This window comes from Leptodactylus fuscus, chromosome 1 (assembly GCF_031893055.1).
Source record: "Leptodactylus fuscus isolate aLepFus1 chromosome 1, aLepFus1.hap2, whole genome shotgun sequence".
Lineage (NCBI taxonomy): Eukaryota > Metazoa > Chordata > Amphibia > Anura > Leptodactylidae > Leptodactylus > Leptodactylus fuscus.
Genome location: NC_134265.1, coordinates 370,619,701 through 370,643,682, shown reverse-complemented (window position 1 = coordinate 370,643,682; position 23,982 = coordinate 370,619,701). Strand labels below are relative to the sequence as shown.

The following is a 23,982-nucleotide window of genomic DNA, read 5'->3' as shown; positions in this document are numbered from 1 at the left end:
ATAGTGGCCTCTGCACACAGTATTATCCCCCATAGTGGCCCCTGCACACAGTATTATGTCCCATAGTGGCCCCTGCACACAGTATTATGTCCCATAGTGGCCCCTGCACACAGTATTATGCCCCATAGTGGCCCCTGCACACAGTATTATGTCCCATAGTGGCCCCTGCACACAGTATTATACCCCATAGTGGCACCTGCACACAGTATTATCCCCCATAGTGGCCCCTGCACACAGTATTATCCCCCATAGTGGCCCCTGCACACAGTATTATGTCCCATAGTGGCCCCTGCACACAGTATTATCCCCCATAGTGGCCCCTGCACACAGTATTATGTCCCATAGTGGCCCCTGCACACAGTATTATCCCCCATAGTGGACCCTGCACACAGTATTATACCCCATAGTGGCCCCTGCACACAGTATTATGTCCCATAGTGGCCCCTGCACACAGTATTATGTCCCATAGTGGCCCCTGCACACAGTATTATGTCCCATAGTGGTCCCTGCACATAGTATTATACCCCATAGTGGTCCCTGCACACAGTATTATCCCCCATAGTGGCCCCTGCACACATTATTATGTCCCATAGTGGTCCCTGCACACAGTATTATCCCCCATAGTGGCCCCTGCACACAGTATTATCCCCCATAGTGGCCCCTGCACACAGTATTATGTCCCATAGTGGCCCCTGCACACAGTATTATCCTCCATAGTGGCCCCTGCACTCAGTATTATCCTCCATAGTGGCCCCTGCACACAGTATTATGTCCCATAGTGGCCCCTGCACACAGTATTATGTCCCATAGTGGCCCCTGCACACAGTATTATGTCTCATAGTGGCCCCTGCACACAGTATTATCCTCCATAGTGGCCCCTGCACACAGTATTATGTCCCATAGTGGCCCCTGCACACAGTATTATGTCTCATAGTGGCCCCTGCACACAGTATTATCCCCCATAGTGGCCCCTACACACAGTATTATCCCCCATAGTGGCCCCTGCACACAGTATTATGTCCCATAGTGGCCCCTGCACACAGTATTATCCCCCATAGTGGCCCCTGCACACAGTATTATGTCCCATAGTGGCCCCTGCACACAGTATTATGTCCCATAGTGGCCCCTGCACTCAGTATTATCCTCCATAGTGGCCCCTGCACACAGTATTATGTCCCATAGTGGCCCCTGCACACAGTATTATACCCCATAGTGGCCCCTGCACACAGTATTATGTCCCATAGTGGGCCCTGCACACAGCATTATGTCCCATAGTGGCCCCTGCACACAGTATTATGTCCCATAGTGACCCCTGCACACAGTATTATACCCCATAGTGACCCCTGCACACAGTATTATCCCCCATAGTGACCCCTGCACACAGTATTATGTCCCATAGTGACCCCTGCACACAGTATTATGTCCCATAGTGGCCCTTTGCACACAGTATTATGTCCCATAGTGACCCCTGCACACAGTATTATGTCCCATAGTGGCCCCTGCACACAGTATTATACCCCATAGTGACCCCTGCACACAGTATTATCCCCCATAGTGACCCCTGCACACAGTATTATGTCCCATAGTGGCCCCTGCACACAGTATTATGTCCCATAGTGACCCCTGCACACAGTATTATCCCCCATAGTGGCCCCTGCACACAGTATTATGTCCCATAGTGACCCCTGCACACAGTATTATGTCCCATAGTGACCCCTGCACACAGTATTATGTCCCATAGTGACCCCTGCACACAGTATTATGTCCCATAGTGGCCCCTGCACACAGTATTATACCCCATAGTGGCCCCTGCACACAGTATTATCCCCCATAGTGGCCCCTGCACACAGTATTATGTCCCATAGTGACCCCTGCACACAGTATTATGTCCCATAGTGACCCCTGCACACAGTATTATGTCCCATAGTGGCCCCTGCACACAGTATTATCCCCCATAGTGGCCCCTGCACACAGTATTATCCCCCATAGTGGCCCCTGCACACAGTATTATGTCCCATAGTGGCCCCTGCACACAGTATTATGTCCCATAGTGGCCCCTGCACACAGTATTATGCCCCATAGTGGCCCCTGCACACAGTATTATGTCCCATAGTGGCCCCTGCACACAGTATTATACCCCATAGTGGCCCCTGCACACAGTATTATCCCCCATAGTGGCCCCTGCACACAGTATTATCCCCCATAGTGGCCCCTGCACACAGTATTATGTCCCATAGTGGCCCCTGCACACAGTATTATCCCCCATAGTGGCCCCTGCACACAGTATTATGTCCCATAGTGACCCCTGCACACAGTATTATACCCCATAGTGGCCCCTGCACACAGTATTATGTCCCATAGTGGCCCCTGCACACAGTATTATGTCCCATAGTGGCCCCTGCACACAGTATTATGTCCCATAGTGGCCCCTGCACACAGTATTATGTCCCATAGTGGTCCCTGCACATAGTATTATACCCCATAGTGGTCCCTGCACACAGTATTATCCCCCATAGTGGCCCCTGCACACAGTATTATGTCCCATAGTGGTCCCTGCACACAGTATTATCCCCCATAGTGGCCCCTGCACACAGTATTATCCCCCATAGTGGCCCCTGCACACAGTATTATGTCCCATAGTGGCCCCTGCACACAGTATTATCCTCCATAGTGGCCCCTGCACTCAGTATTATCCTCCATAGTGGCCCCTGCACTCAGTATTATCCTCCATAGTGGCCCCTGCACACAGTATTATGTCCCATAGTGGCCCCTGCACACAGTATTATGTCCCATAGTGACCCCTGCACACAGTATTATGTCCCATAGTGGCCCCTGCACACAGTATTATCCTCCGTAATGGCCCCTGCACACAGTATTATGTCCCATAGTGGCCCCTGCACACAGTATTATGTCTCATAGTGGCCCCTGCACACAGTATTATCCCCCATAGTGGCCCCTACACACAGTATTATCCCCCATAGTGGCCCCTGCACACAGTATTATGTCCCATAGTGGTCCCTGCACACAGTATTATCCCCCATAGTGGCCCCTGCACACAGTATTATCCCCCATAGTGGCCCCTGCACACAGTATTATGTCCCATAGTGGCCCCTGCACACAGTATTATGTCCAATAGTGGCCCCTGCACACAGTATTATACCCCATAGTGGCCCCTGCACACAGTATTATGTCCCATAGTGGCCCCTGCACACAGTATTATGTCCCATAGTGGCCCCTGCACACAGTATTATCCTCCATAGTGGCCCCTGCACACAGTATTATGTCCCATAGTGGCCCCTGCACACAGTATTATGTCCCATAGTGGCCCCTACACACAGTATTATCCTCCATAGTGACCCCTGCACACAGTATTATGTCCCATAGTGGCCCCTGCACACAGTATCATCCTCCATAGTGGCCCCTGCACACAGTATTATGTCCCCATAGTGGCCCCTGCACACAGTATTATGTCCCATAGTGGCCCCTGCACACAGTATTATGTCCCATAGTGGCCCCTGCACACAGTATCATCCTCCATAGTGGCCCCTGCACACAGTATTATCCTCCATAGTGGCCCCTGCACACAGTATTATGTCCCATAGTGGCCCCTGCACACAGTATTATGTCCCATAGTGGCCCCTGCACACAGTATTATCCTCCATAGTGGCCCCTGCACACGGTATTATACCCCATAGTGGCCCCTGCACACAGTATTATGTCCCATAGTGGTCCCTGCACATAGTATTATACCCCATAGTGGTCCCTGCACACAGTATTATCCCCCATAGTGGCCCCTGCACACATTATTATGTCCCATAGTGGTCCCTGCACACAGTATTATCCCCCATAGTGGGCCCTGCACACAGTATTATGTCCCATAGTGGCCCCTGCACACAGTATTATGTCCCATAGTGGCCCCTGCACACAGTATTATGTCCCATAGTGGGCCCTGCACACAGTATTATGTCCCATAGTGGCCCCTGCACACAGTATTATGTCCCATAGTGGCCCCTGCACACAGTATTATGTCTCATAGTGGCCCCTGCACACGGTATTATCCCCATAGTGACCCCTGCACACGGTATTATACCCCATAGTGGCCCCTGCACACAGTATTATGTCCCATAGTGGCCCCTGCACACAGTATTATGTCCCATAGTGGCCCCTGCACACAGTATTATGTCTCATAGTGGCCCCTGCACACGGTATTATGCCCCATAGTGGCCCCTGCACACAGTATTATGTCCCATAGTGGCCTCTGCACACAGTATTATGTCCCATAGTGGCCCCTGCACACGGTATTATCCCCCATAGTGGCCCCTGCACACAGTATTATGTCCCATAGTGGCCCCTGCACACAGTATTATGTCCCATAGTGGCCCCTGCACACAGTATTATGTCCCATAGTGACCCCTGCACACAGTATTATCCCCCATAGTGGCCCCTGCACACAGTATTATGTCCCATAGTGACCCCTGCACACAGTATTATGTCCCATAGTGACCCCTGCACACAGTATTATGTCCCATAGTGACCCCTGCACACAGTATTATGTCCCATAGTGGCCCCTGCACACAGTATTATACCCCATAGTGGCCCCTGCACACAGTATTATCCCCCATAGTGGCCCCTGCACACAGTATTATGTCCCATAGTGACCCCTGCACACAGTATTATGTCCCATAGTGACCCCTGCACACAGTATTATGTCCCATAGTGGCCCCTGCACACAGTATTATCCCCCATAGTGGCCCCTGCACACAGTATTATCCCCCATAGTGGCCCCTGCACACAGTATTATGTCCCATAGTGGCCCCTGCACACAGTATTATGCCCCATAGTGGCCCCTGCACACAGTATTATGTCCCATAGTGGCCCCTGCACACAGTATTATGCCCCATAGTGGCCCCTGCACACAGTATTATGTCCCATAGTGGCCCCTGCACACAGTATTATACCCCATAGTGGCCCCTGCACACAGTATTATCCCCCATAGTGGCCCCTGCACACAGTATTATCCCCCATAGTGGCCCCTGCACACAGTATTATGTCCCATAGTGGCCCCTGCACACAGTATTATCCCCCATAGTGGCCCCTGCACACAGTATTATGTCCCATAGTGACCCCTGCACACAGTATTATACCCCATAGTGGCCCCTGCACACAGTATTATGTCCCATAGTGGCCCCTGCACACAGTATTATGTCCCATAGTGGCCCCTGCACACAGTATTATGTCCCATAGTGGCCCCTGCACACAGTATTATGTCCCATAGTGGTCCCTGCACATAGTATTATACCCCATAGTGGTCCCTGCACACAGTATTATCCCCCATAGTGGCCCCTGCACACAGTATTATGTCCCATAGTGGTCCCTGCACACAGTATTATCCCCCATAGTGGCCCCTGCACACAGTATTATCCCCCATAGTGGCCCCTGCACACAGTATTATGTCCCATAGTGGCCCCTGCACACAGTATTATCCTCCATAGTGGCCCCTGCACTCAGTATTATCCTCCATAGTGGCCCCTGCACTCAGTATTATCCTCCATAGTGGCCCCTGCACACAGTATTATGTCCCATAGTGGCCCCTGCACACAGTATTATGTCCCATAGTGACCCCTGCACACAGTATTATGTCCCATAGTGGCCCCTGCACACAGTATTATCCTCCGTAATGGCCCCTGCACACAGTATTATGTCCCATAGTGGCCCCTGCACACAGTATTATGTCTCATAGTGGCCCCTGCACACAGTATTATCCTCCATAGTGGCCCCTACACACAGTATTATCCCCCATAGTGGCCCCTGCACACAGTATTATGTCCCATAGTGGTCCCTGCACACAGTATTATCCCCCATAGTGGCCCCTGCACACAGTATTATCCCCCATAGTGGCCCCTGCACACAGTATTATGTCCCATAGTGGCCCCTGCACACAGTATTATGTCCAATAGTGGCCCCTGCACACAGTATTATACCCCATAGTGGCCCCTGCACACAGTATTATGTCCCATAGTGGCCCCTGCACACAGTATTATGTCCCATAGTGGCCCCTGCACACAGTATTATCCTCCATAGTGGCCCCTGCACACAGTATTATGTCCCATAGTGGCCCCTGCACACAGTATTATGTCCCATAGTGGCCCCTACACACAGTATTATCCTCCATAGTGACCCCTGCACACAGTATTATGTCCCATAGTGGCCCCTGCACACAGTATCATCCTCCATAGTGGCCCCTGCACACAGTATTATGTCCCCATAGTGGCCCCTGCACACAGTATTATGTCCCATAGTGGCCCCTGCACACAGTATTATGTCCCATAGTGGCCCCTGCACACAGTATCATCCTCCATAGTGGCCCCTGCACACAGTATTATCCTCCATAGTGGCCCCTGCACACAGTATTATGTCCCATAGTGGCCCCTGCACACAGTATTATGTCCCATAGTGGCCCCTGCACACAGTATTATCCTCCATAGTGGCCCCTGCACACGGTATTATACCCCATAGTGGCCCCTGCACACAGTATTATGTCCCATAGTGGTCCCTGCACATAGTATTATACCCCATAGTGGTCCCTGCACACAGTATTATCCCCCATAGTGGCCCCTGCACACATTATTATGTCCCATAGTGGTCCCTGCACACAGTATTATCCCCCATAGTGGGCCCTGCACACAGTATTATGTCCCATAGTGGCCCCTGCACACAGTATTATGTCCCATAGTGGCCCCTGCACACAGTATTATGTCCCATAGTGGGCCCTGCACACAGTATTATGTCCCATAGTGGCCCCTGCACACAGTATTATGTCCCATAGTGGCCCCTGCACACAGTATTATGTCTCATAGTGGCCCCTGCACACGGTATTATCCCCATAGTGACCCCTGCACACGGTATTATACCCCATAGTGGCCCCTGCACACAGTATTATGTCCCATAGTGGCCCCTGCACACAGTATTATGTCCCATAGTGGCCCCTGCACACAGTATTATGTCTCATAGTGGCCCCTGCACACGGTATTATGCCCCATAGTGGCCCCTGCACACAGTATTATGTCCCATAGTGGCCCCTGCACACAGTATTATGTCCCATAGTGGCCCCTGCACACGGTATTATCCCCCATAGTGGCCCCTGCACACAGTATTATGTCCCATAGTGGCCCCTGCACACAGTATTATCCCCCATAGTGGACCCTGCACACAGTATTATACCCCATAGTGGCCCCTGCACACAGTATTATGTCCCATAGTGGCCCCTGCACACAGTATTATGTCCCATAGTGGCCCCTGCACACAGTATTATGTCCCATAGTGGCCCCTGCACACAGTATTATGTCCCATAGTGGTCCCTGCACATAGTATTATGTCTCATAGTGGCCCCTGCACACAGTATTATCCTCCATAGTGGCCCCTGCACTCAGTATTATCCTCCATAGTGGTCCCTGCACACAGTATTATCCCCCATAGTGGCCCCTGCACACATTATTATGTCCCATAGTGGTCCCTGCACACAGTATTATCCCCCATAGTGGCCCCTGCACACAGTATTATCCCCCATAGTGGCCCCTGCACACAGTATTATGTCCCATAGTGGCCCCTGCACACAGTATTATCCTCCATAGTGGCCCCTGCACTCAGTATTATCCTCCATAGTGGCCCCTGCACACAGTATTATGTCCCATAGTGGCCCCTGCACACAGTATTATGTCCCATAGTGGCCCCTGCACACAGTATTATGTCTCATAGTGGCCCCTGCACACAGTATTATCCTCCATAGTGGCCCCTGCACACAGTATTATGTCCCATAGTGGCCCCTGCACACAGTATTATGTCCCATAGTGGCCCCTGCACACAGTATTATGTCTCATAGTGGCCCCTGCACACAGTATTATCCTCCATAGTGGCCCCTGCACACAGTATTATGTCCCATAGTGGCCCCTGCACACAGTATTATGTCTCATAGTGGCCCCTACACACAGTATTATCCCCCATAGTGGCCCCTGCACACAGTATTATGTCCCATAGTGGCCCCTGCACACAGTATTATCCCCCATAGTGGCCCCTGCACACAGTATTATGTCCCATAGTGGCCCCTGCACACAGTATTATGTCCCATAGTGGCCCCTGCACTCAGTATTATCCTCCATAGTGGCCCCTGCACACAGTATTATGTCCCATAGTGGCCCCTGCACACAGTATTATACCCCATAGTGGCCCCTGCACACAGTATTATGTCCCATAGTGGGCCCTGCACACAGCATTATGTCCCATAGTGGCCCCTGCACACAGTATTATGTCCCATAGTGACCCCTGCACACAGTATTATACCCCATAGTGACCCCTGCACACAGTATTATCCCCCATAGTGACCCCTGCACACAGTATTATGTCCCATAGTGACCCCTGCCCACAGTATTATGTCCCATAGTGGCCCCTGCACACAGTATTATGTCCCATAGTGACCCCTGCACACAGTATTATGTCCCATAGTGGCCCCTGCACACAGTATTATACCCCATAGTGACCCCTGCACACAGTATTATCCCCCATAGTGACCCCTGCACACAGTATTATGTCCCATAGTGGCCCCTGCACACAGTATTATGTCCCATAGTGACCCCTGCACACAGTATTATCCCCCATAGTGGCCCCTGCACACAGTATTATGTCCCATAGTGACCCCTGCACACAGTATTATGTCCCATAGTGACCCCTGCACACAGTATTATGTCCCATAGTGACCCCTGCACACAGTATTATGTCCCATAGTGGCCCCTGCACACAGTATTATACCCCATAGTGGCCCCTGCACACAGTATTATCCCCCATAGTGGCCCCTGCACACAGTATTATGTCCCATAGTGACCCCTGCACACAGTATTATGTCCCATAGTGACCCCTGCACACAGTATTATGTCCCATAGTGGCCCCTGCACACAGTATTATCCCCCATAGTGGCCCCTGCACACAGTATTATCCCCCATAGTGGCCCCTGCACACAGTATTATGTCCCATAGTGGCCCCTGCACACAGTATTATGCCCCATAGTGGCCCCTGCACACAGTATTATGTCCCATAGTGGCCCCTGCACACAGTATTATGCCCCATAGTGGCCCCTGCACACAGTATTATGTCCCATAGTGGCCCCTGCACACAGTATTATACCCCATAGTGGCCCCTGCACACAGTATTATCCCTCATAGTGGCCCCTGCACACAGTATTATCCCCCATAGTGGCCCCTGCACACAGTATTATGTCCCATAGTGGCCCCTGCACACAGTATTATCCCCCATAGTGGCCCCTGCACACAGTATTATGTCCCATAGTGACCCCTGCACACAGTATTATACCCCATAGTGGCCCCTGCACACAGTATTATGTCCCATAGTGGCCCCTGCACACAGTATTATGTCCCATAGTGGCCCCTGCACACAGTATTATGTCCCATAGTGGCCCCTGCACACAGTATTATGTCCCATAGTGGTCCCTGCACATAGTATTATACCCCATAGTGGTCCCTGCACACAGTATTATCCCCCATAGTGGCCCCTGCACACAGTATTATGTCCCATAGTGGTCCCTGCACACAGTATTATCCCCCATAGTGGCCCCTGCACACAGTATTATGTCCCATAGTGGCCCCTGCACACAGTATTATCCTCCATAGTGGCCCCTGCACTCAGTATTATCCTCCATAGTGGCCCCTGCACACAGTATTATGTCCCATAGTGGCCCCTGCACACAGTATTATGTCCCATAGTGGCCCCTGCACACAGTATTATGTCTCATAGTGGCCCCTGCACACAGTATTATCCTCCATAGTGGCCCCTGCACACAGTATTATGTCCCATAGTGGCCCCTGCACACAGTATTATGTCTCATAGTGGCCCCTGCACACAGTATTATCCCCCATAGTGGCCCCTACACACAGTATTATCCCCCATAGTGGCCCCTGCACACAGTATTATGTCCCATAGTGGTCCCTGCACACAGTATTATGTCCCATAGTGGCCCCTGCACACAGTATTATCCCCCATAGTGGCCCCTGCACACAGTATTATGTCCCATAGTGGCCCCTGCACACAGTATTATGTCCAATAGTGGCCCCTGCACACAGTATTATACCCCATAGTGGCCCCTGCTCACAGTATTATGTCCCATAGTGGCCCCTGCACACAGTATTATGTCCCATAGTGGCCCCTGCACACAGTATTATCCTCCATAGTGGCCCCTGCACACAGTATTATGTCCCATAGTGGCCCCTGCACACAGTATTATGTCCCATAGTGGCCCCTGCACACAGTATCATCCTCCATAGTGGCCCCTGCACACAGTATTATGTCCCCATAGTGGCCCCTGCACACAGTATTATGTCCCATAGTGGCCACTGCACACAGTATTATGTCCCATAGTGGCCCCTGCACACAGTATCATCCTCCATAGTGGCCCCTGCACACAGTATTATCCTCCATAGTGGCCCCTGCACACAGTATTATGTCCCATAGTGGCCCCTGCACACAGTATTATGTCCCATAGTGGCCCCTGCACACAGTATTATCCTCCATAGTGGCCCCTGCACACGGTATTATACCCCATAGTGGCCCCTGCACACAGTATTATGTCCCATAGTGGTCCCTGCACACAGTATTATGTCCCATAGTGGCCCCTGCACACAGTATTATGTCCCATAGTGGCCCCTGCACACAGTATTATGTCCCATAGTGGGCCCTGCACACAGTATTATGTCCCATAGTGGCCCCTGCACACAGTATTATGTCTCATAGTGGCCCCTGCACACGGTATTATCCCCATAGTGACCCCTGCACACGGTATTATACCCCATAGTGACCCCTGCACACAGTATTATGTCCCATAGTGGCCCCTGCACACAGTATTATGTCCCATAGTGGTCCCTGCACACAGTATTATGTCCCATAGTGGTCCCTGCACACAGTATTATGTCCCATAGTGGCCCCTGCACACAGTATTATGTCCCATAGTGGCCCCTGCACACGGTATTATGCCCCATAGTGACCCCTGCACACGGTATTATACCCCATAGTGGCCCCTGCACACAGTATTATGTCCCATAGTGGCCCCTGCACACAGTATTATGTCCCATAGTGGCCCCTGCACACGGTATTATGCCCCATAGTGGCCCCTGCACACAGTATTATGTCCCATAGTGGCCTCTGCACACAGTATTATGTCCCATAGTGGCCCCTGCACACAGTATTATCCCCCATAGTGGCCCCTGCACACAGTATTATCCCCCATAGTGACCCCTGCACACAGTATTATGTCCCATAGTGTCCCCTACACACAGTATTATGTCCCATAGTGGGCCCTGCACACAGTATTATGTCCCATAGTGGCCCCTGCACACAGTTTTATGTCCCATAGTGGCCCCTGCACACAGTATTATGTCCCATAGTGGCCCCTGCACACAGTATTATGTCCCATAGTGGTCCCTGCACACAGTATTATGTCCCATAGTGGTCCCTGCACACAGTATTATGTCCCATAGTGGCCCCTGCACACAGTATTATGTCCCATAGTGGCCCCTGCACACAGTATTATGTCCCATAGTGGCCCCTGCACACAGTATTATGTCCCATAGTGGCCCCTGCACACAGTATTATGTCCCATAGTGTTCCCTGCACACAGTATTATGTCCCATAGTGGTCCCTGCACACAGTATTATGTCCCATAGTGGCCCCTGCACACAGTATTATGTCCCATAGTGGCCCCTGCACACAGTATTATGTCCCATAGTGGCCCCTGCACACAGTATTATGTCCCATAGTGGCCCCTGCACACAGTATTATGTCCCATAGTGGCCCCTGCACTCAGTATTATGTCCCATAGTGGCCCCTGCACACAGTATTATGTCCCATAGTGACCCCTGCACACAGTATTATGTCCCATAGTGGCCCCTGCACACAGTATTATGTCCCATAGTGGGCCCTGCACACAGTATTATGTCCCATAGTGGCCCCTGCACACAGTATTATCCCCCATAGTGACCCCTGCACACAGTATTATGTCCCATAGTGGCCCCTGCACACAGTATTATGTCCCATAGTGGCCCCTGCACACAGTATTATCCCCCATAGTGGCCCCTGCACACAGTATTATGTCCCATAGTGGCCCCTGCACACAGTATTATGTCCCATAGTGGCCCCTGCACACAGTATTATCCCCCATAGTGGCCCCTGCACACAGTATTATGTCCCATAGTGGGCCCTGCACACAGTATTATGTCCCATAGTGGCCCCTGCACACAGTATTATTCCCCATAGTGGCCCCTGCACACAGTATTATCCCCCATAGTGGCCCCTGCACACAGTATTATCCCCCATAGTGACCCCTGCACACAGTATTATCTCCCATAGTGGCCCCTGCACACAGTATTATGTCCCATAGTGGCCCCTGCACACAGTATTATGTCCCATAGTGACCCCTGCACACAGTATTATGTCCCATAGTGTCCCCTGCACACAGTATTATGTCCCATAGTGGGCCCTGCACACAGTATTATGTCCCATAGTGGCCCCTGCACACAGTATTATGTCCCATAGTGGCCCCTGCACACAGTATTATCCCCCATAGTGGGCCCTGCACACAGTATTATGTCCCATAGTGGCCCCTGCACACAGTATTATGTCCCATAGTGGCCCCTGCACACAGTATTATCCCCCATAGTGGCCCCTGCACACAGTATTATGTCCCATAGTGGCCCCTGCACACAGTATTATGTCCCATAGTGGCCCCTGCACACAGTATTATCCCCCATAGTGGCCCCTGCACACAGTGTTATGTCCCATAGTGGCCCCTGCACACAGCATTATGTCCCATAGTGGCCCCTGCACACAGTATTATGTCCCATAGTGGGCCCCTGCACACAGTATTATGTCCCATAGTGGCCCCTGCACACAGTATTATGTCCCATAGTGGCCCTGCACACAGTATTATGTCCCATAGTGGCCCCTGCACACAGTATTATTCCCCATAGTGGCCCCTGCACACAGTATTATGTCCCATAGTGTCCCCTCCACACAGTATTATCCCCCATAGTGGCCCCTGCACACAGTATTACCCCCCATAGTGGTCCCTGCACACATTATTATCCCCCATAGTGGCTCCTGCACACAGTATTATGCCCCATAGTGGCCCCTGCACACAGTATTATGTCCCATAGTGGCCCCTGCACACAGTATTATGTCCCATAGTGACCCCTGCACACAGTATTATGTCCCATAGTGGCCCCTGCACACAGTATTATGTCCCATAGTGGCCCCTGCACACAGTATTATGTCCCATAGTGGCCCCTGCACACAGTATTATGTCCCATAGTGGCCCCTGCACACAGTATTATGTCCCATAGTGGCCCCTGCACACAGTATTATGTCCCATAGTGGCCCCTGCACACAGTATTATTCCCCATAGTGGCCCCTGCACACAGTATTATCCCCCATAGTGGCCCCTGCACACAGTATTATGTCCCATAGTGGGCCCTGCACACAGTATTATGTCCCATAGTGGCCCCTGCACACAGTATTATACCCCATAGTGGTCCCTGCACACAGTATTATCCCCCATAGGGGCCCCTGCACACAGTATTATCCCCCATAGTGGGCCCTGCACACAGTATTATGTCCCATAGTGGCCCCTGCACACAGTATTATGTCCCATAGTGGCCCCTGCACACAGTATTATCCCCCATAGTGGGCCCTGCACACAGTATTATGTCCCATAGTGGCCCCTGCACACAGTATTATGTCCCATAGTGGCCCCTGCACACAGTATTATCCCCCATAGTGGGCCCTGCACACAGTATTATCCCCCATAGTGGCCCCTGCACACAGTATTATGTCCCATAGTGGGCCCTGCACACAGTATTTGGTCCCATAGTGGCCCCTGTACACAGTATTATGTCCCATAGTGACCCCTGCACACAGTATTATCCCCCATAGTGGCCCCTGCACACAGTATTATGTCCCATAGTGGCCCCTGCACACAGTATTATCCCCCATAGTGGCCCCTGCACACAGTATTATCCCCCATAGTGGCCCCTGCACACAGTATTATGTCCCATAGTGGCCCCTGCACACAGTATTATCCCCCATAGTGGCCCCTGCACACAGTATTATGTCCCATAGTGGCCCCTGCACACAGTATTATGCCCCATAGTGGTCCCTGCACACAGTATTATGCCCCATAGTGGCCCCTGCACACAGTATTATGTCCCATAGTGGCCCCTGCACACAGTATTATGTCCCATAGTGGCCCCTGCACACAGTATTATGTCCCATAGTGGCCCCTGCACACAGTATTATGTCCCATAGTGGCCCCTGCACACAGTATTATGTCCCATTGTGGACACCCATGAACAATTATTATATTCCAGGGGCTTTTTAGACCTCAGAGTATAATAATCGGAGATGGAGAGGGGATACAAACATAAAAAATCACTGTCACTTACCTATCCCCGACTCTGCTGCAGTCCTCGGTGGTGTCGGCCTTCTTCAATGACGTCCGGGACATCAGATGACTCGGGACGTCAGGTCATGTGACATCAGGGACCGTCCAGAACTAGACCCGAACCTGCCTGGAGTGTGGAGAGGTGAGTGACAGTGTTGTTTATGTTCCCTCACCTCCCTTGGACCTCTGATGATTATATATGGAGGTCTGAGAAGACCCCTGAGTATAATGATAGTATTTGTGGGGCCCACGGTGTCACTTACAGATTCGGGCCCCTGCCAGGATCGGTAAGTAAATAGGGCCCGTTACTCCAGCCGGTAACTGTGGTGACTGTGGCCCCTGATGCCCCTCATGTCCCGGGCCCTGTGGCTGCTGTTACCCCGGTAGTTACACCACTGGGGTCGGGTCTCAGGTCACCTCACTATACACTGAGATCTCGCAGACGTCACATCTGTGACCTGTGGCCATAAATGGTTATTGGATAATCTAGTGGTGAAGGGGTTAATGATTATAACCACAGGTGGTCAGGACTTTGGTCACTGCAGGGTTAATATGTGGGTGTGGTCATCTGCCGATCCCGCTGCTGACTGATCTCATGTGGTGGAGACCCCAGACCCAGCGGTGAGGAGAGGAGCGGGCTGCAGGACTACAAGTCCCAGGTACTGTGTATGGGACTACAACTCTCAGGGTACTGTGTGTATGGGACTACAACTCTCAGGGTACTGTGTGTATAGGACTACAACTCTCAGGGTACTGTGTGTATAGGACTACAACTCTCAGGGTACTGTGTGTATAGGACTACAACTCTCAGGGTACGGTGTATTTAGGACTACAACTCTCAGGGTACGTACTGTGTATAGGACTACAACTCTCAGGGTACTGTCTATAGGACTACAACTCTCAGGTTACTGTGTATATAGGACTACAACTCTCAGGTTACTGTGTGTAGGACTACAACTCTCAGGGTACGTACTGTGTATAGGACTACAACTCTCAGGGTACTGTCTATAGGACTACAACTCTCAGGTTACTGTGTATATAGGACTACAACTCTCAGGGTACGGTGTGTATAGGACTACAACTCTCAGGGTACGGTGTGTATAGGACTACAACTCTCAGGTTACTGTGTATATAGGACTACAACTCTCAGGGTACGGTGTGTATAGGACTACAACTCTCAGGGTACGTACTGTGTATAGGACTACAACTCTCAGGGTACTGTGTATAGGACTACAACTCTCAGGGTACTGTGTGTATAGGACTACAACTCTCAGGGTACGTACTGTGTATAGGACTACAACTCTCAGGGTACTGTGTATAGGACTACAACTCTCAGGGTACGGTGTGTATAGGACTACAACTCTCAGGGTACGTACTGTGTATAGGACTACAACTCTCAGGGTACTATGTGTATAGGACTACAACTCTCAGGGTACTGTGTGTATAGGACTACAACTCTCAGGGTACTGTGTGTGTAGGACTACAACTCTCAGGGTACGTACTGTGTATAGGACTACAACTCTCAGGGTACTGTGTGTATAGGACTACAACTCTCAGGGTACTGTGTGTAGGACTACAACTCTCAGGGTACGTACTGTGTATAGGACTACAACTCTCAGGGTACAGTGTGTATAGGACTACAACTCTCAGGGTACGTACTGTGTATAGGACTACAACTCTCAGGGTACTGTGTGTATAGGACTACAACTCTCAGGGTACTGTGTGTATAGGACTACAACTCTCAGGGTACGGTGTGTATAGGACTACAACTCTCAGGGTACTGTGTGTATAGGACTACAACTCTCAGGGTACGGTGTGTATAGGACTACAACTCTCAGGTTACTGTGTATATAGGACTACAACTCTCAGGGTACTGTGTGTATAGGACTACAACTCTCAGGGTACAGTGTGTATAGGACTACAACTCTCAGGGTACGTACTGTGTATAGGACTACAACTCTCAGGGTACTGTGTGTATAGGACTACAACTCTCAGGGTACTGTGTATAGGACTACAACTCTCAGGGTACTGTGTATGGGACTACAACTCTCAGGGTACTGTGTGTATAGGACTACAACTCTCAGGTTACTGTGTATAGGACTACAACTCTCAGGGTACTGTGTGTATAGGACTACAACTCTCAGGGTACTGTGTATAGGACTACAACTCTCAGGGTACTGTGTGTATAGGACTACAACTCTCAGGGTACTGTGTGTATAGGACTACAACTCTCAGGGTACTGTGTGTATAGGACTACAACTCTCAGGGTACTGTGTGTATAGGACTACAACTCTCAGGGTACTGTGTATAGGACTACAACTCTCAGGGTACGTACTGTGTATAGGACTACAACTCTCAGGGTACTGTGTGTATAGGACTACAACTCTCAGGGTACTGTGTATGGGACTACAACTCTCAGGGTACTGTGTGTATAGGACTACAACTCTCAGGGTACTGTGTGTATAGGACTACAACTCTCAGGGTACGGTGTGTATAAAACTACAACTCTCAGGGTACTGTGTGTATAGGACTACAACTCTCAGGGTACTGTGTATAGGACTACAACTCTCAGGGTACTGTGTATGGGACTACAACTCTCAGGGTACTGTGTATATAGGACTACAACTCTCAGGTTACTGTGTGTATAGGACTACAACTCTCAGGGTACTGTGTATATAGGACTACTACTCTCAGGGTACTGTGTGTATAGGACTACAACTCTCAGGGTACTGTGTATATAGGACTACAACTCTCAGGTTACTGTGTATATAGGACTACAACTCTCAGGTTACTGTGTATATAGGACTACAACTCTCAGGTTACTGTGTATATAGGACTACAACTCTCAGGGTACTGTGTGTATAGGACTACAACTCTCAGGGTACTGTGTATATAGGACTACAACTCTCAGGTTACTGTGTATATAGGACTACAACTCTCAGGTTACTGTGTATATAGGACTACAACTCTCAGGGTACTGTGTATATAGGACTACAACTCTCAGGTTACTGTGTATATAGGACTACAACTCTCAGGGTACAGTGTATATAGGACTACAACTCTCAGGGTACTGTGTGTATAGGACTACAACTCTCAGGGTACTGTGTATGGGACTACAACTCTCAGGGTACTGTGTGTATAGGACTACAACTCTCAGGGTACTGTGTGTATAGGACTACAACTCTCAGGGTACTGTGTATAGGACTACAACTCTCAGGGTACTGTGTATAGGACTACAACTCTCAGGGTACTGTGTGTATAGGACTACAACTCTCAGGGTACTGTGTGTATAGGACTACAACTCTCAGGGTACGTACTGTGTATAGGACTACAACTCTCAGGGTACTGTGTGTATAGGACTACAACTCTCAGGGTACGGTGTGTATAGGACTACAACTCTCAGGTTACTGTGTATATAGGACTACAACTCTCAGGTTACTGTGTATATAGGACTACAACTCTCAGGGTACAGTGTATATAGGACTACAACTCTCAGGGTACTGTGTGTATAGGACTACAACTCTCAGGGTACAGTGTGTATAGGACTACAACTCTCAGGGTACGTACTGTGTATAGGACTACAACTCTCAGGGTACTGTGTATAGGACTACAACTCTCAGGGTACTGTGTGTATAGGACTACAACTCTCAGGGTACGTACTGTGTATAGGACTACAACTCTCAGGGTACGGTGTGTATAGGACTACAACTCTCAGGGTACTGTGTGTATAGGACTACAACTCTCAGGGTACTGTTTGTAGGACTACAACTCTAAGGTTACTGTGTATAGGACTACAACTCTCAGGGTACTGTGTATAGGACTACAACTCTCAGGGTACTGTGTGTATAGGACTACAACTCTCAGGGTACTGTGTGTATAGGACTACAACTCTCAGGGTACTGTGTGTATAGGACTACAACTCTCAGGGTACTGTGTGTATAGGACTACAACTCTCAGGGTACTGTGTATATAGGACTACAACTCTCAGGTTACTGTGTGTATAGGACTACAACTCTCAGGGTACTGTGTATATAGGACTACAACTCTCAGGGTACTGTGTATGGGACTACAACTCTCAGGTTACTGTGTATATAGGACTACAACTCTCAGGTTACTGTGTATATAGGACTACAACTCTCAGGGTACTGTGTGTATAGGACTACAACTCTCAGGGTACTGTGTATAGGACTACAACTCTCAGGTTACTGTGTATATAGGACTACAACTCTCAGGGTATTGTGTGTATAGGACTACAACTCTCAGGGTACTGTGTGTATAGGACTACAACTCTCAGGGTATTGTGTGTATAGGACTACAACTCTCAGGGTACTGTGTGTATAGGACTACAACTCTCAGGGTACTGTGTGTATAGGACTACAACTCTCAGGGTACTGTGTGTATAGGACTACAACTCTCAGGGTACTGTGTGTATAGGACTACAACTCTCAGGGTACTGTGTATAGGACTACAACTCTCAGGGTACTGTGTGTATAGGACTACAACTCTCAGGGTACGGTGTGTATAGGACTACAACTCTCAGGGTACGGTGTGTATAGGACTACAACTCTCAGGGTACTGTGTATAGGACTACAACTCTCAGGGTACTGTGTGTATAGGACTACAACTCTCAGGGTACTGTGTATGGGACTACAACTCTCAGGGTACTGTGTGTATAGGACTACAACTCTCAGGGTACTGTGTATAGGACTACAACTCTCAGGGTACTGTGTATAGGACTACAACTCTCAGGGTACGGTGTGTATAGGACTACAACTCTCAGGGTACTGTGTATAGGACTACAACTCTCAGGGTACTGTGTGTATAGGACTACAACTCTCAGGGTACTGTGTGTATAGGACTACAACTCTCAGGGTACTGTGTGTATAGGACTACAACTCTCAGGGTACTGTGTATAGGACTACAACTCTCAGGTTACTGTGTGTATAGGACTACAACTCTCAGGGTACTGTGTATATAGGACTACAACTCTCAGGGTACTGTGTATGGGACTACAACTCTCAGGTTACTGTGTATATAGGACTACAACTCTCAGGGTACTGTGTGTATAGGACTACAACTCTCAGGGTACTGTGTATAGGACTACAACTCTCAGGTTACTGTGTATATAGGACTACAACTCTCAGGGTATTGTGTGTATAGGACTACAACTCTCAGGGTACTGTGTGTATAGGACTACAACTCTCAGGGTACTGTGTGTATAGGACTACAACTCTCAGGGTACTGTGTGTATAGGACTACAACTCTCAGGGTACTGTGTGTATAGGACTACAACTCTCAGGGTACTGTGTGTATAGGACTACAACTCTCAGGGTACGGTGTGTATAGGACTACAACTCTCAGGGTACGGTGTGTATAGGACTACAACTCTCAGGGTACTGTGTATAGGACTACAACTCTCAGGGTACGGTGTGTATAGGACTACAACTCTCAGGGTACTGTGTATAGGACTACAACTCTCAGGGTACTGTGTGTATAGGACTACAACTCTCAGGGTACTGTGTGTATAGGACTACAACTCTCAGGGTACGGTGTGTATAGGACTACAACTCTCAGGGTACGGTGTGTATAGGACTACAACTCTCAGGGTACGGTGTGTATAGGACTACAACTCTCAGGGTACGGTGTGTATAGGACTACAACTCTCAGGGTACTGTGTGTATAGGACTACAACTCTCAGGGTACTGTGTGTATAGGACTACAACTCTCAGGGTACTGTGTGTATAGGACTACAACTCTCAGGGTACGGTGTGTATAGGACTACAACTCTCAGGGTACGGTGTGTATAGGACTACAACTCCCAGGGTATGTTTTGCTTGCACAGGACCAGGATCTGAGGAATGGCCGAACAGAATTAGATAGGCCAAGCACCAGAATTCTCAGGGTGACTGCGCCGATCAGATGATGAATGTCATTGGGCTATTTAATAACAGGTCATCTATATAGAAGGCTCAGGGCTGAGGAGGGAGCGCTCTCTGACAACCAGTCTGACAACCAGACATTGAATCTTAGAAGTCCGGAACGCCAAGCAATCTAGCATGGTATAATGGGCACAGCAGGGGCACCGCGGTGCTGAGGGTCGGGCGATGGCTAGTAGGTGGAATGCTAATCCCTCACATTCCTGTGTAATCTGTACGGGCGCACATATACGGTATATACAGGTCTGCAGTCTATTAAGGGGGCTCAGTAGTCTTCATACCCCAAATCATACTGTGTGTCCCATAAAACTACTCTAAACAGTGGCACAAATCTGACTGTCGGCTCTGAGACGTATTAGGTCAGGATGGAAATATAATAAATCCTTCCATCCAATCACACCAAGAAGAGATTTTGAAAAAAATGAGAGGTGAAGTCTTAGAACTTGTCAAAATCAAAAATCAAAAAAATCACTATACAAAGGTGAAGCTTTCTTTACACAGGACTGAACCATCCCTTTAAGAAGCCATCTTGGTTCATTACCTTTTGCCCTTTCTTGCAGAGCGCTGACATGTCTGACTACTTTATCCGCCTCTACCAGGACTCTGACTACCGTGTGGCCAGGGATCTGTTCGCTCGTGGAATTAAAGAGCACACAAACAAATCCTTCTACCACGTAACACGGCGGCCATACTTCTGGCTCCCAGCACTGGCCACATTAACCCTTCCTGCACTGAACCTTGTGTCGGTCCCTCTGTCCGCTCTTGCGGTGACCACGGCTGTAGTCGCTGTATGGTTTTGTTGTCGTTACATGTTCACATCATACGTAGATCATGCTCTTGTCGATGACATGTTGGACATCAGGAAGTATTACCTGCAGCGGGACGGTTACTGCTTCTGGGTGGCAGAGTCTACAGGAGGGGAGGTCATGGGGACGGTCGCTGCTCTACCATCTACTCAACCTGGAGGAGAAAAACATCTGGAACTAAGAAGACTCTCCGTGGCCCCAAAGCACCGAGGCAAAGGGATCGCAAAAGTGTTGTGCAGGACCGTCATTGACTTTGCCCGGAGGAGAGGCTGCGAGGCCGTGGTCCTGTCCACCACCTTATCACAGATAGAGGCCTGGACGATGTACGAGAAGCTCGGCTTCAGGCGGACACACATCTATTACCCGCTAGGCTTCCTGGGTAAATTCTTGGACTTTCAGATTCTGGTCTATAAATATGACATTCCAGCATTGTAATGGTGACCACACATGGAGGAGGAACATCTGCACCTACACATGGAGGAGGAGGAACATCTGCACCTACACGTGGCGGAGGAACATCTGCACCTATGCGTGGAGGAGGAGGAACATCTGCACCTGCACATGGAGGAGGAGGAACATCTGCACCTACACATGGAGGAGGAGGAACATCTGCACCTATGCGTGGAGGAGGAGGAACATCTGCACCTACACGTGGAGGAGGAACATCTGCACCTGCACATGGAGGAGGAGGAACATCTGCACCTACACGTGGCGGAGGAACATCTGCACCTACACGTGGAAGAGGAACATCTGCATCTACACGTGTCTTCGTCACCTCAGACCATGTCTCAAAAATGAATAAAATATCACCTGATGGGTTTCCTTGCAGTCTATGGCTCTATAATGTTCATTACAAAAAATAATTGCAGTTGTCAGGTCGTGGAAGTTTTATATTATTGAACTTGAATCCTTGTCTTTCTGCAGTAGCTGATTGACTCTTCATAGTATAATTTGTATAGTATAGTATATAGTATAACTTCTCCCTTAGTGGCCTCTTCATGGTATAACGTCTCCCTTAGTGGCCTCTTCATAGTATAACTTCTCCCTTAGTGGCCTCTTCATAGTATAACGTCCTTCTAGTGGCCTTTTCATAGTACAACGTCCTCCTAGTGGCCTCTTCATAGTATAACGTCTCCCTTAGTGGCCTCTTCATGGTATAACGTCTCCCTTAGTGGCCTCTTCATAGTATAACTTCTCCCTTAGTGGCCTCTTCATAGTATAACGTCCTTCTAGTGGCCTCTTCATAGTACAACGTCCTCCTAGTGGCCTCTTCATAGTATAACGTTCTCCTAGTGGCCTCTTCATAGTATAACGTCCTCCTAGTGGCCTCTTCATAGTATAACATCCCCTTAGTGGCCTCCACATAGTATAACGTCTCCTTAGTGGCCTTCACATAGTATAAGGTCCCCTTAGTGGCCTCCACATAGTATAATGTCCCCTTAGTGGCCTCCATACAGTATAATGTCCCCTTAATGGCCTCTTCATAGTATAACGTCCCCTTAGTGGCCTCCACATAGTATAACGTCCCCTTAGTGGCCTCTTCATAGTATAACGTCTCCTTAGTGGCCTCCAAATAGTATAACATCCCCTTTGTGGTCTCCACATATTATAACGTCCCCTTAGTTGCCTCTTCATAGTATAAGGTCCCCTTAGTTGCCTCTTCATAGTATAACGTCCCCTTAGTGGCCTCTTCATACTATAAGGTCCCCTTAGTGGCCTCTTCATACTATAAGGTCCCCTTAGTGGCCTCTTCATAGTATAACGTCCCCTTAGTGGCCTCTTCATACTATAAGGTCCCCTTAGTGGCCTCTTTATAGTATAACGTCCCCTTAGTGACCTCTTCATAGTATAATGTCCCCTTAGTGACCTCTTCATAGTATAATGTCCCCTTAGTGGCCTCTTCATAGTATAACATCTCCTTAGTGGCCTCTTCATAGTATAACGTCCTCTTAGTGGCCTCTTCATACTATAACGTCTCCCTTGGTGGCCTCTTCATGGTATAACGTCCTGTTAGTGGCCTCTTCATAGTATAACGTCTCCCTTAGTGGCCTCTTCATGGTATATCGTTCTCTTAGTGGCCTCCACATAGTATAACATCCCCTTAGTTGTGTCCACATATTATAACGTCTCCTTAGTGGCCTTCACATAGTACAAGGTCTCTTTAGTGGCCTCTTCATGGTATAACGTCTCCCTTAGTGGCCTCTTCATGGTATAACGTCCTGTTAGTGGCCTCTTCATAGTATAACGTCTCCCTTAGTGGCCTCTTCATGGTATAACGTCCTGTTAGTGGCCTCTTCATAGTATAACGTCTCCCTTAGTGGCCTCTTCATGGTATATCGTTCTCTTAGTGGCCTCTTCATAGTATAACGTCTCCTTAGTCTCCTCCTCATATTATATTGAGTCCAGCTGTTGGAGAGTAAGCAGCTCTCCCAGCATGAGCTCCTGACTCCCTTCAAAGTAAACCTTGTAATTGAGCTACCTGCAAGACGAAAACCAGGAAATATCGACTCCATGGAAGACAGAACTAAGGGAGACTAAAAACATCCCAAGAGAAAAATGAAATAAGAACAAAAAAAGGATTTTAAAATACAAGAGAAGATTCCTACAGACCTCAGACTGGCTGAATGCAACAGGAACATCACATCTGACCCCAGGATCCCACATCACAGAAGGTAGGGCCACCACCTGGCTAATCCCAACCAAGTAGATCATCCCTCAGAAATAAGGAAATCGGGGACACCCTCAG

The 23,982-nt window shown here is 49.3% G+C and overlaps 1 protein-coding gene across 1 annotated transcript; it reads left to right on the top strand.

Annotated features, from left to right (window-relative positions):
• The first annotated feature begins 14,589 nt into the window (after window positions 1–14,589).
• LOC142188732 (N-acetyltransferase 8-like) lies at window positions 14,590–22,038 on the top strand. The gene is made up of 2 exons (XM_075261973.1): window positions 14,590–14,636; window positions 20,991–22,038. Exon 2 carries the CDS (start codon window positions 21,000–21,002, stop codon window positions 21,669–21,671), a length of 672 nt encoding a protein of 223 aa, XP_075118074.1. The 5' UTR covers window positions 14,590–14,636; window positions 20,991–20,999; the 3' UTR covers window positions 21,672–22,038.
• Window positions 22,039–23,982: the final 1,944 nt, after the last annotated feature.